Source organism: Hippoglossus stenolepis, chromosome 3 (assembly GCF_022539355.2).
Source record: "Hippoglossus stenolepis isolate QCI-W04-F060 chromosome 3, HSTE1.2, whole genome shotgun sequence".
Classification (NCBI taxonomy): Eukaryota; Metazoa; Chordata; class Actinopteri; order Pleuronectiformes; family Pleuronectidae; genus Hippoglossus; species Hippoglossus stenolepis.
This window is the reverse complement of record NC_061485.1, coordinates 4,381,738-4,395,909: the sequence shown is the minus strand read 5'-3', so window position 1 is coordinate 4,395,909 and position 14,172 is coordinate 4,381,738. Positions and strand designations below refer to the sequence as shown.

The 14,172-nt window shown below is 40.4% G+C and overlaps 2 protein-coding genes across 4 annotated transcripts; one reads left to right on the top strand and one right to left on the bottom strand.

Moving 5' to 3' along the window:
• Positions 1-239: 239 nt before the first annotated feature.
• ergic3 (ERGIC and golgi 3) lies at positions 240-13,754 on the bottom strand. Of its 2 annotated transcripts, XM_035151972.2 has the most exons (14): positions 13,577-13,754; positions 12,582-12,652; positions 11,840-11,927; positions 11,619-11,738; positions 11,284-11,380; positions 10,898-11,063; positions 10,278-10,335; positions 8,268-8,282; positions 7,217-7,248; positions 6,717-6,813; positions 2,976-3,040; positions 2,682-2,818; positions 2,331-2,386; positions 240-2,223 (listed from the first exon to the last, which is right to left on the bottom strand). In XM_035151972.2, exons 1-14 carry the CDS (start codon positions 13,662-13,664, stop codon positions 2,144-2,146), a joined length of 1,170 nt encoding a protein of 389 aa, XP_035007863.1. In that variant the 5' UTR covers positions 13,665-13,754; the 3' UTR covers positions 240-2,143. The 2 variants fall into 2 exon arrangements, with proteins under 2 accessions (XP_035007863.1, XP_035007864.1); XM_035151973.2 differs by lacking the exon at positions 8,268-8,282.
• On the top strand, positions 3,493-5,846 carry romo1 (reactive oxygen species modulator 1). Of its 2 annotated transcripts, none has more exons than XM_035151975.2 (3): positions 3,493-3,648; positions 4,934-5,070; positions 5,585-5,846. In XM_035151975.2, exons 2-3 carry the CDS (start codon positions 4,934-4,936, stop codon positions 5,691-5,693), a joined length of 246 nt encoding a protein of 81 aa, XP_035007866.1. In that variant the 5' UTR covers positions 3,493-3,648; the 3' UTR covers positions 5,694-5,846. The 2 variants fall into 2 exon arrangements, with proteins under 2 accessions (XP_035007866.1, XP_035007867.1); XM_035151976.2 differs by having other exon boundaries at positions 3,522-3,743.
• Positions 13,755-14,172: the final 418 nt, after the last annotated feature.

Genomic DNA, 14,172 nt, shown 5'->3' with positions numbered 1-14,172 from the left:
GAAGCTTCTTCTTCATATTTTCAAGTAATAACGTTGATGGACAAAAGACATTCAACCCCATTTTTGAAAATTTTGGCTGCAGCTGGGTTTGATTCCACCGCGACGTAATAAATGAACAAAACTGATGGAGGAGTTTTAGGTTGTTAAATAATTATTGTCTCTTTAAAAGCCACTATGTGGGATTTGAACAATCCAGGACTCTGGTGACACCTAGAGGAAGATTGAAAAAGACAACATGGTAAAATACATTTTTTTTAAATGGCTCAAAATCTTTAAATAATTACAATTTTTTTGTCATTTCAACAATTCCGCTGCTGTCTCTCTGCAGGTGGGAATACAAACATTCACAGTGAAACATTGGAGAAGATAAAATGGAAATAATTTTGATTATAAGATAAACGAATGAACCCAGATCTGACCAGAGGACACAGAGATGAACAAGTGGAAAACAACACAACCTCCAATCAGATTGATATTTATATATATATTTTTTACAAATTGATGTCATCAGATTGTTTAATTACATACAAATCCTACACATAGTGGCTTTAAATCAAAAATCAGTTTCACCCAAAGTGTTTTTTTTCTCACCTTGAGGCCTCGAGCACATGATTATTATTTTTAATCACATTCACGAGGAACAGAACTAAAGAAACTTCACTTCACAGATTCAGTTTAACAACAGATTCAGGATCTGCTTGTTTGACAAACTTTGAACTTATCAACTTTTCAGATGCTCCTCAGCTTTAAACACGGCTCTTTTTTTTTTTTACGAGGGACTGGAATGTGATGACCTGGTAACAGTGTTTTAAACATTTACCGAAACAAGTGACTCGTCTAAAGAACGGATATAAAGAGCGAGTGTGAAAAAACTTATGAGTCTGGCTTCTTTATTTTTATTATTGTCAACAAATCCACTGAAAAGACCAAAAACCCAAAGATGAATTTTCAAAACTCAGTGATTTCCTGAAGTGTCACTAAAACGAGAGAGGATACAGTCGTGGACGATTTGCTGCAACAGATTAAAACACCTCTGTCGCTCTAGTGAGTTCCTCTAGCAGCAGAATGTTGTGTCTTCATGATAATAAAAGGAACATGTCCCTCGTTTTAACACTGGGGCTCCTTGATATGTTTTTAACAATAATGGAGCTCTATGGCACCGTCACAGTTTAGAAACACAGACCTGGTTTTATCCTCCGTCCTCAGTGGATCAGGTCTGAGATCTGATCCGTCTCCGTGTTGACAATATCGACACCGACCAACACATCGTAACTTCAGCTTCAACGTTTAAAAATTCTTATTTCATAGTAAATTTGCACACAGCTCATTGATTCATTCATCTTCTCTCTGCACCTCTTTCTCTCGCTCCGACACATGAACTCCGACTGGGTAAAAACCAGTCTTTATAAACAGTCTATGGTAAAAACATCTTTTGATTTGTGCAGATGTGACGATTTGAGCCAATGCTGGTTTCAGTCTGTCGGTAGAATTTGTTGACAATAAGAAAAAAAATACACAATATATAATAAGAATTATTACAACACAATGTATGACAAAAAAACAATCATTTTGTGATCACGTAATCTGTCCCAACAGTTTAGCTGATAAGGAAACTAAAAGGTTTTGGGTGACGTTCTCCTTTAAAAGTTCTCAGCCACAGACCTGCTCTCCAACATTCAGTGTATTGATCCGACAGTTGACCGCTGACAGGACGTTGACAGGATGGAGGGACGGACCCTTCCCCCCCTTTTCCACAAGGAGGCTTCTGGAGACGGGGTCTGAATTCATGTGGCGTCCTCGTCTCTCTTCACAAAGTCTCGTGTCCACGTCTGATTCTCACTCTGTCCTGTTGGCATCCACTTAAATGGCGGAGAGGAGAAAATTCACAGAGGCCCTCAAACCCTCCCCAGCGCTTTTTCCAGAGAGAAAAGAGACGGAGGAAACTTGGCCGACCTCAATGTCTCTCGCTCTCTCTCTCAGTCTGACAGAAGAGGGAGATGGAGGGAAACCCAACCACTCTCTCCTGTTTCCAAACGTCTCCCTCTTCACCTCCTCCTCCTCCTCTTCCTCCTCTTCTTCCTTCTGTCTCTGTATCCGTGTCTTGGTCTGTGTTGCACCGTGGAGGCCAGCGGGGGGGGCGCTGTTAAGACGCTTTGCCCAGCTCTATTTTCTTCTGGATGACCCGAGCCGAGTGGTAGATGAGCGAGTCGATCAGACCGGCCACTGCAGGACAGGAGGCAGGACACAGTGTCACACTTCTGCATTTTAATACTTAGATTTATACATTTGACTCAGTGATAAATTAAATCTACACAGAGAGAGAGACCGACCTGTGAAAACCCCCCCGATGATGGCACAAACTCCTGTTAGGAAGTGTGTGAAGGATCTGAACAGAGAGAGAGAGAGAAAAGTGATTTACTTAAACAGATATACAACTTGAAAAGTATTTAATAAACATAATAGTTCCTTTAAATTACTTTATTTATCTTATTCTTTATAATCTGCAGGTTTTAGAACTTTTCCAAAACTGTAAATATAGTCAGTAAGTGAAATATTTGTAATGGTTAAACCATTAAATAAAAGGAAAGGTTCATTTTTAACACAACTACACATGAAAGAATGTTTAACATTGTAAAAATCAACATAATTTTGATGATTTCCTCCGTCACTGACGTCCCTACCTGTGTTTCTCTGTGAATTTAACCATCATGGGCGACAGCTCATACAAAACAAAGACGCCCGGCAGCCCCTGGTCTCCTATCAACCCGTTGGCCACTTTTTCATGTCTGGTGACGGAGAACTGGTTTGTTTTCACCACCTGGAAGAAAACAAGGCGACGACAGAACTCTCAGAAACACACAACAGTGGGAACAGTAACGTACGATTGTGAATTGACTTTCGTTTTATCTTAAGAACATAAATATGTTAAAGCAAAGAGATTAACGAGAGTGAAATGGAGAAAACATTGGACTCACTTCTCCGTCCGTTTTCACGTAGATCGTAGGAACGATTTTCACAAAGTACTGGTACATCATCGACGCTGTGGGAGGAAAAGAAATCATCTTTATAAACTGAGAGAAGAAAGGACAGAAAGTGATGGACGTTTGTGTTCGATGAGATATTAACCTGAGCCTCAGTTTAACTCACCTCCCTTGAGTAAATGTTTAAGTTAAACAGAGTTTATGATTCATAAAGCGAGACAGAAGTAGTGGTTTATGAACGTTAACGTGATTAAGACCTAACTAAGTGTTTTTGAGAAGGAGAACTTGATATTTTAACGTATTTAAGACTTATTCGATGGTTGAATTCAGACCTTTTCAGAAATTAAAACCCAGGAGAAACGGAACTGGAACTAACATAGTGAAATAGAGGGGACTCCGACAGGTGACGTAAAATAATAATAAGAGTTTAACAAATCCACTGTTTAATAAACTACACTATTTAAACATCCACCGGGGGGCGCTGTGGACTGTCTCCTGCAGCTCGTGTCCCCCCTCTTTATCCGCCTCGTCGGTCCCGTGTCCTCTTCCTGTATCCGGTGATGGAGGTCTGCTGCAAGAGGCTTTAAACCGCAGCTGCGCTCAGAGACACGATCGAACAACCAGCGAGGAACCCGAGTCCAGACCCCGTTCCAACACACGAGTCAAGGTGAGACCCGGTTCTGGACAAGGATCCGGACAAATGTCCCCGAAAATAGAAAAAGACACAAACCCGAGCGTCGTGTTGATCTGTCAAGGCCACAGGTGACGTTAGCCTGGAGTTAGCATGCTAAGCTAACACAACAAAAACGAGCCTGTTGGGCTTTTTTAGATTTGATTCGACTCATTTAACGCGATTAAAGTTTTAATGTTTGAATTCAGCAGAAACAAAAACTCAATTGTTTTTTGTTTTTGTCTAAATAAAACCGACTGGAAACTGAAGGTTAGCACGAGTAAGCTAGCTAACGTTAGCCTAGCCTAGCTTACATAGTCACACTGATTACACGTCTAATAAAAACAAATCAAAAAGATGAAGCAGCAGCTTTAACACCACGTGTCTCCAGTGAAGTTTAAAAACAGATGAGCAGAGTAACGACGAGTTAACAGAGAGGTCAGCTGATTAGAAATAAACTGATTCATGTACAATCTATAAAATAAAAGGTTCATACCACCAAGATAAATTCAGTTTGTAAAGAATCGCTGTTTTTTTATTATCGGATTATTATTGTTTCTTTTATTGATTATTGTTGATCGATCGTTTTGAACATGAAACTGTAAATAAACTGGGGAAAGTTCAAATGCAGCTTCCTACAAACCAAGGTGACCTCCTCAGATGTTTAGTTTTGTCTGATGAAAAAGTAAATTATCTATATTCAATTTATCCATAGTAATAAAAAACGCTTTAAAACCTCACGTGAGATCCAGAGAGACCAAATATGTTAAAGACTCAATTATTAACACATTTATACTACTTGTAATAAACGGTTACTAATCAACATTCGATAATAATTCAGACTTTGTCGTGTGTTAACGATGCAAAGTGACTAATTAAAAAAGTCGGAACAAATGCGTGATTACGAAGTTGATGCAACAATTCTCCCACAATGCATTGCATTAAGGAAATGGCTGTAGAAGCAGCCCACAGAAGTACAACAACGTGGATATTATTCATTCTAAACGTAATTGGCATTTTAAAGATGCTGTATTTTTCTACCTTTTTAAATGTGTTTATTTATTCAGTACTATGAGTAAATATTACTACATTATATTGTATAGTTGAAACTCAGGACAGTATTTGTATTCTTCCGTCCTGAGTGCATCATCGAACTGACTCAGAGATAAACAACCTGCTGGGTTCCCATTATCTCTCCACACTTAGAGTATTAATGTCAGAATATTACTTTGACCCAACATGTTGACAATCAACTAAACTTTAACTTCGTATCCCGACTCAGATGCCAGTGGCTGTAGGTCCGTACGGCCATGGCCAGGCCCAGCCCAGCTGTTTTGACCGGGTGAAGATGGGCTTCATGATGGGGTTCGCAGTGGGAATGGCTGCCGGCGCCATGTTTGGCACTTTCTCCTGTCTCAGGTAAAACCGAACATATTCTGCTTTTATACAAACAACAACTCCATCTGTGGTCGAACTGAAAAGATGGACTTGTCGTTGAAGTTGTCATTAGTATTTGCAGAGTTTAACTTTCCCTTTACCCACCAGCACCGTAAGTTTCCCTGGACTTAATATTTTTTTATGTGAAACTCATCAGTCTGTGTATCGACGACTTCTTGGGCTTTTGACTCTAAAGCATCACTTCCATGGATCTAATCTTTAAAATCGTGTTACGATTGTTCAAAGACGTTGATGTGGAATCGTACACTGTCATTAAGGTGTGAAACTAAAGGAAAGTTTGCATTACACCCTTGGGTGTAACATTTGTAATCCATCGGTGTCATTGGCTCAGGGAGATGCGCCACAGATTGTTAAAGGAATAAAACATGAGCCTGTTTCACCAGGAAGTTTTAGGTAATGAAACGAGGATAAACGTCATATCTGCCTGCTCTGATATCGATGAAATAAAATCTGAAACCGTCTCTTCTGTGTCCAGGATCGGCATGCGGGGCAGAGAGCTGATGGGCGGAGTAGGAAAGACCATGATGCAGAGCGGCGGGACGTTCGGCACGTTTATGTCCATCGGAATGGGCATCCGCTGCTGAGGAGGAGGAGGAGGAGGAGCGACCTCCTCATGACTACACAGCTATGGGACTTTTCCAAAAACCTACATCCACCTCTCTCTGTCTGTCCGGTGATGTCACACTCTCAACCTGCAGTCTAGTTTTGTCAATAAAAGTTAAGATTTGTCAAATGGGTTTTCTGAGTGTTTGTGTTGTAATTTCTGACGCTGCCAACTCAGAGTGACCGACACAAAACACAGATTTTTAGGTTGATAGAAAAATCCAGACAAAACCAAACTTCTCAGCTGAGTTGACGTAACGTTACATTCACTGGGATGACTCGACAAACTATGGAAAACAATGGTTGTACATATTGGAGGAAATTGTAAAAGAGAAGGGGTCAGAGTGAGCTTCAGTCTCAAACCAAACACTAACTCATAAAACTGCATTCTGGTCTGTAGAAGTGCAGAGTCCATTAATCAAGGTGTGTGTTCTACATCCAATACAGCATCTTAGTGCGAGTTAGTGCATATCTGTAGTTTAGAGTCTGATATAAATGTGCTTTATCTATTGATATTACCTGTTGTGGATATATAATAAATATTCAAGTCCCCTCGAATCAACAGCTACATAATTAAAGGCTATAAAATCTTTCCTGAAAGACAGTTCTGACATCAGTGGGAACATTTCCTCAAAAGTGCAGGATGTGGAAACTCAGTCATAATGTTTGTCTGGTTTCAAGTCAGCGCCTGAAAATCCAATTCCTATCAGCATCAATATCCTCCTTTCATTATTACGCAAGATTAAAAACTTTAATTTTTTTTACTTCTATTTTAGGAGGACTTAACATCTGTCCAGGGACTATAGATAAAATTAGCCTCACTGCATTTAAACCGATGTTTATTAATGTGCACTGTCCATAAAAGAATTACTGCAGGTTTGAGTTAGTGCAAGATTATCTTTAACAATGTTGTCCAAACACTAAACGTTACTGTTGAACTACAGCGTTTTGTGTTGTTCAAACCAAAATCACCTTGAAAAGAGTAAAAGGTTTGAATTCCTGACCTTGTGGTGCTGTGACGTCGGTCTCGTCCAGAGGGTTGACGATGCCGGGGTAGTCTTTACCAAACGACAGGTGTTTGATCAGATGGGTCATGTTTATCTGCAGGATGACGGAGACAGGGATTAGCTGACAGACCTCAGCAACTCTTTGTAAACATATCTAACATTAATCGAACATTGTTAAAAGCTCTTTCTCAGTTTTTTTGTTTTTCTGAAAGATCCTGATCACAGGATCATCAACTGAAGACTCAACTGACTGAAGAGGCTTAAAAACAAAAGATGATTATATGTAATTGAACAGTTACAAAGGGAAAAGTAATGAGAAATATTTATATAATATCAAGATATGTGATTCTACCATAACAGTCAATGCAAGTTTTGGGTCATAATTTTACTAAAACTACACAAACTTCCACTAGGAACATGTAGCAGACAGATTCATCTTAAAATGACAACATAGATATGTTTAAATACCAAGAAACATTATCACGTGCATCACTTACGTTGTCTAAGCCGAAACTCTGCAGGTCGTGTACTGCAACCAAAACACAACACATCTCGTTATTCAAGTTGTTAAAAACACTTTGGATAAACATTAGTAAAGAAACAAAGATTGTGAATGTTACTTCAGGTTCAGATGGTTCAGAACTGTCCTCGTGACATTGATTAGTTTGCAGAGGAGGTAAACAAAGCTGAAGGCAACAGTCACACACAGATACCGCACCAGAGTTAGTAACTATTCTGAAAGACTGATTATTCTACTATGTTGAATTTTAAATTAAGCTTTGGTCCCATTTAAATGTTCAGGTTAGAGAGTCGCTGTCTGTTCAGGGAACAGTTACAGTAAAATAAAGATAAGAGATCAAACAACATGATTCTGTAAATCAATATCTGCTCAGTGTAGAAGCTACAGGTGAGATTATAAATGTAAAGTAGTAGGTTTTATTACAGTGGGACCAGTTCACTAGAAACACAATGACGTCAGTATGCTGGTATTTCATCTCAGAGCAGCTTTATGAACATGTAAACTATGTTAGTGGGAATGATTGGGAATTAGCTGTTTCCAGTTTGTTCTCCTTCTTCCCACTTTATCTAAAACCTGATTGGCTGCAGATATAAACTGTACAAACTTGACCCAAATATGTTAAGTGTTCAAACACAGTGGTTGTGTCCAGCTTGATGTCTCATGTGACTTGCCACTTGTCACATGACAGCCACTTAAAGTGAGAGCGGAGGTCGGCATTTACACAACGCGACAACAAAGACTGAACCTTTAACTCATAGATAACAACTTATCCAAAGACTTTGTCAGCAGTGAGTAGTTCTACGCAACACAAGTGTAAAATCGTTAGTTTCAAATTAAACATTTTTTAAATCAAGTCCTTCAGCAAAAAATAACTTCCACATTAAGATGTTTAGATGTTATACGTCAGCTGCACACCTGCTACAGTACAGTCTACAGCATAGTGAGAATATTATAGTTGCAGCACTACACCACAATGAGTCTATTCAATAAAAACCAATATGAAAATCTGCAAAGAAAGATGGACTTACTTTCCACAGCGTGCACTGCAGAAAGAAGAGAGAAGAGTCACTATGATGACGCAGGTAGACAACAAACCACATGATGTTCATGTGGGTGAAGGGCTGCACTGCTCTGACGACATGTTACTCATGCTCAATGCTAACTCTATGAAGACATGGGGGAGTGATGCAGGACGACACTACACTTAGAAAACTTACCTCAGACGTAAAAGTCATATTTTCATGTTGAGGATTTGGTTTCAAAGTATTAAAAGCTTAACTCGGTACAGTTTGATTCATAAAGCAGTGATTTAACATCACGTCAGAAGATATTATCGAAGGGGGATTATGTTTTTGATTCTGTTTCTTCAGAGTAATCATGCAGCCCTGAACACAAAGGGGTTGGGGGTTTAACACTTGACATTCAGTCCAGGCTAAACACGGTTTAGGACCAAATCCTCAGCCAATGTGATTCTTGTCTCTTGTTTCTGCTGCTGAGTTTTCAGACGTCACATCAAACAAAATAAATTCATCCAATCAGATTCATTGATCACACAGAAATCACAGGAAGATGGAAAGTGCATTTTCATTGTATAAAAAACAAATTCCAATCAGCAATCGAATTCACTGGCCCTTGTTTTTTCTATTTTAGCATCAAACTAGTAATTTGTTATGATTTGAGCTTTTTAATGAAGCAGCGGCGAGTTCAGATTCATTAGCTCCACCAGGCAGCTCACGTTTTCATCCCTGTTCGTTTGTTTGTCATCAGGTTTACACAAAATCTACAGAACTGATTATGTTTCCTGTCCTCTAGTGTATTTAGTGAACAGGTGAGTGAAACGGGAAGTAGACAAACAGTTCAGTCAAGACAAAACTAAATCACACAATGATGACAGAGTAAGAATCAACAACAGATGTGAAAGGAAGAAACAAAAGGGGGGATGGAATAAAAATGCAGAGAAAGAGTAAATGATCAGGTGATAATGTCCTTTGGATTAAAACTAAAGATAACCTGTCAGAACAAAGATCAAGGATTTCCCAACTTCCTGTTTTCAGTGAAACATGTGACACGGTATTGTTCCCTCAACCTTTCACTCTTGAGCTGGACTCAACTCAGACATCACCAAGTCTTTGGCTGAGTCCGAATCACTCACTCCTTATAACCATGTTGTCCACTACATGGTGAGTTTTCCATTTTGTAGAGCTACATTTAAAGATTCTCATTCAACATGTTTTTACCTAGAGGTATTAATTCTAAGTGTAAATCAAACGTTTCAAATGAATTGAGGGATTTTCCACCACCCGATAGAGTAGTGCATTTGTTTACCCTCATAGTAAAGTAGGGGTTAGTGAATGAGTGATTTCGGACACAGCCTTTCATTAGTTTGTCTTTGACTTCCTGGCTGGTTAACGATAAGATGGCTGACACGTAGACGAGGGTGCGACGATGTGTCCAACAACGTGGAAGAGCTGGTAACGCTGGTGTCTGACCATCACTGTGAGACAAACAGCTACAGATGCCAGCTGACTGCAGGGCTGCACAGTTTGAATGGCCACACTGCATCGTAAAGCAATGATCGCCAAATAAAAAAAACAATTTTTCGTGTTAAAATGTTAATTTAAACATTCACTGTTGCTAAGATCAACAGCACAATTAGAACTGGTCCTGTGCATCCCTGAGTTATGATCAATGAATGGTTGGTTAGTTCATGTGTGGTTCTGTGTAGACGATGAATAGACAGATACTGGTGAACACACACGTCAAAAGCTTCTGAACACCCTTTTTTAAAAACAGCATCCTGGAGTTCACTAACTCACTTTAAACTTATCAGACAAGGTCTCAAACTTAAGATGGATTTATATCTGTGTGTTAAGAAGTAACAGCATAGCTTCGGAACCTAGGATCTGATCCGGGCCTCAAGCTAAAGAATGTTTCCACCTACAGATCTGACTCATAGCTGTAGAAAGCAGCGGGTGTTCAGAAATCTTTGAATGGTTAGTTGTTGTGTATGAACGGAGTGAATCAGCTGCAGGTCTCACCGTGGACGTGCGACTGCTGGAAACTCTTTCCTGGAGCAAAGTGGAAATTTCCTGCCACCTACAGCACAAAGAGGAGAGAGAGAGTGAAGAGAGATATTAATCCAACCTGAGGCAAATGCTCTGTCAGGCCACAGAGGGGGAAAGAGAAAATTAATTACAAGAAGAGAGTCGTAATAAGAAATAATATTGTACAATTAAAAGCCTGGTATCATTAAAAGGTTGCTGCCTCTAATGGAAAGACACTTGTGTTCAGACCTCAGTTACTTTCTCTGTCTGTCTCCAGGCTCCTGAAATCTACAATTATATTCTCCTATCACAGCCTCAAATCCCTTCTTCCTCACAGTGGATACTACACACTGCAGTGACATTATACTGTAGTACATATACACATATCACTGCATCAGGCAAACAACAGGATTACTTATAAATGTCACAGGTGCTGAGGGAAAGAATATGTGGAAAAGAGCAGAAACTCTGAAGATTGAAAATTGAAGCACTAAGAGAACTTTCATAACTGTGCAGATTGTCCTCCTGACAAGAACCAGGTTGTTCTCTGGTGAAAAACTGGCATCTCTCACATTCATATATAAATAATAAATCACAGCTGATGACAGTTCTACCTTGTTGACCTCCAGGAAGCCATAAACCTGGCAGCCTTCGTTCTTCTGCTCCTGCATCTTCTGAGTGAAGCCCTCCCTCTTACACTGCTCGATGGTGTCAGCATTTTTAAAAGCCCAGCCTCGCCGCCTGTAGGCCTCCCGCACGTCATCACAGGTGTTACAGCATCTGCGCACACACACACACACACACACACACACACACACACACACACACACACACACACACACACACACACACACACACACACACACACACACACACACACACACACACACACACACACACACACACACACACACACACACGGGGCAGAAACACGGCAGGTAAATACAGGGTCATAGAGCAAACACAAAAGACAGAGTGTGTCTGTGTGTTGGTGTCTTACTTGAGGTCTTCGGTCTCGGCTCCGTAACAGCTCTCACATCTGTTAGGGTCCAGTGTGCTGGGGTCAAACACTTCCCCATCGTCAGCCTTACCTAGTTCTACACAGCAACACACAACATTCTCATCATCCTTATGATTATTGTGATTATAAACCTATTTTTAATTTGAGCAGTCTAACGTTTCCCTGATGCCAAGACCCTGACGAAAGAAATGCAGAGTTAAACCCGATACCTTGTAGATTGCAGCTGTAAGCGGGTGTTGTAATGTCACTGTTGACCTCACAAGCCCTGAGGAAGAGTAAATAGTCGCACACTGCCAGATGAAGTCAGATTTTACCATGTCTATCTGCCTCGGTGGTGACAGCCTTGAGATCGTTATCCAGCCGCTGTTTGAACAGATTGTGTTCAACGTCCAATTGCTGCTCGCCAGCTACGTCCATCGCATCTATACTGAGATCTAAGGGAGGAAGAAAAATAACAAATGAAAGTAGACAGAGGGTTTTATATAATTAACATGTGATATCATTAACGTGGCAGATGCCCAGCAGCGGGACTCACAGGCGCAGGGCATGTGTGGGAAGACGACGTCAATGTTGATTTTGAGTTTGTCTCCTCGTGACGTGTCGACGTACAGCTCAGGGTGAATCTGCAGGAGACAAGGAATGACACTGATGCATGGAGCGTTTCATCGAAGACATTTACTGTGAGCAAAACATTTTCCTGGACTAATGTGGTTTTTGCACAAAAGCCAAACCGGAATCTTTCAGATTTAATGTCAGGATTAATAACTATGAAAAACACAGTGTCTGACTTCACAGTCGTACGTCCTGACTCTGAACCTTCTGTACACAGAGGTGCTTCTCACTGTGACTCATCACACGGGCCTGACAGGAAACTTCTCTGAGGGCTTTAAGATGTTACCTGAAGTCAGCCCATCCGCTAAGAAGCTTATTTTCACACCGGCCTGTTTGCTTGTTGTCCGGGAGGATTAAGCAAAAACTACTAAATGGATAAACTTGGAGGGATGGGGCATGGGCCAGGAAAGAAACCATTACATTTCGGCACAGATCAAATGGGCATATCCAGAAATTGATCTACATTTCTTTACCATGAGGGTTCGATAACGACATCTTAGTCTTTCATATATCAGCCGATACTGGAGTTAAGAAAAAAATCCCTAATATCAGCAATGGCCCAAAACCTTTCATATCAGTCAGGCTCTAGTGTTGTTTGAGTTTTAAAGCCACACGGGGGAAACGTCCTTCTCGTGAAGCTTTGCAGATAATGAGGGTGAACTTACCTCTTTGGTGAGGTAGTACTGCAGCTCGGAGACAAACAGGATCAACATGATGATGCCGCTGATGATGGTCACTGCAGAGACACAGAGAGACGGTGTTTGTAAATCCAAGTTCAAACTCAGAGTTTAAAAGAAAACATACATCGGATAATCTTGTTTTTTCTTTAACCCCAAACACAATTTAATTCCTTTTTTTAAATATGAGAGAATTAATTTGCTTTTTGTTTCCAGCTCCGTCATATTTGTTGGCGCGAATTAGATACTCTAACTTTAGTGACTAAATCAAACGGTGCTTTACTTATCTTACGTAGATAGTGTTAGGTTATAAATAGGCAACATTTCTATGACAACAACTGAATAAACATCCAGCGTCCGACCGCTGCACTGACTTCAATTTGTCTGAACATTAATTTGTACATATTGCTTGTATGTGTTGACTATAACAAGTCATTCTATTTTAAAAATTGTAGGTTGCCATTTTAAAAAAACTGTCCAGGGACAACAGATGGAGATCAGCCTGTTGTTCCAGCTCTGGCTCGTTCACAGTCATTCTGCTGTTGATTCACGAGCAATAAACTAATAAATCAAATGAAATAACAATTAAATGTCAAAAACCTCTTAAAATAAAACCCTCAGCTGTGACGTTGTGTTCAAGCAAACGAGCTGAAACACGTGGAATCGCTGTTATTTCCCCTTTTAACACAGAATAATAAGTAAAGTTTATATGTGAATATGTGTCTGTGATATTTCTTTATTTGAATTAGCCCCAGTGCCCTGGTGTGAATGACGCGCTGCAGCTGAGGCACCAGTGAGTCCTGCTCCTGCCCAGTTCCAGGTAGACTCACACAGCTCAAGTTAACCCGCTGACTGCGTGTTTTTAAAGTATTTAAACACCAGTAACCCGGTGAAATGAACCAGTTAGCCTTGTTGTTAGCCTCGGAAGCTAACACCCCCCACCCCTGTGTGTGTGTGAATGGGCTGAATTCGAAGCCGCTCACCGGTCGCGCCTCCCCACGTCTTCACCCGGAAATCCTCCAGGGTTTTGGGGTACGCGTCGAACTGCTTGAGTTTATTCAACGTGTCCATTTTGTGGAGCAGAGACGCGCCGCTGGACACGAATGCTACCGACAGATTCCCGCACCGCTCCGGACACCATCGGTCCTTTCACTTCCGGAACACACGCGCACACACGCGGGCACGGCCCTCCAGCCAATCAGAGGCCGCCGCGTCACCTCGCCTCTTCGTCTCACTTCAGTATTTAATTTAATCGAACTCGAATTAACGTCAGAGATTAAATAAATAAAACTGTTATTAGAACACGAATAAATAAGTTAAAATATGATTAACAAATGTAGCTGACACAAACTCAAATATTTGTATTATTTTAATTAGACTTTGTACAGTTTAGAAAACAGAAACCTATTCACATAATAAGACACATATATAATATCACAGAGAGATCCAGACCAAACAAAGTTTAGTGTCCACACGATCAAGTTTTCACGGCAACAGATTTAAATAATTCCTCTGAATCACAGACAATCAGGAAGATGCTGTTCAGGTCACATAATCACCCAACTGGGACGTGGAAATA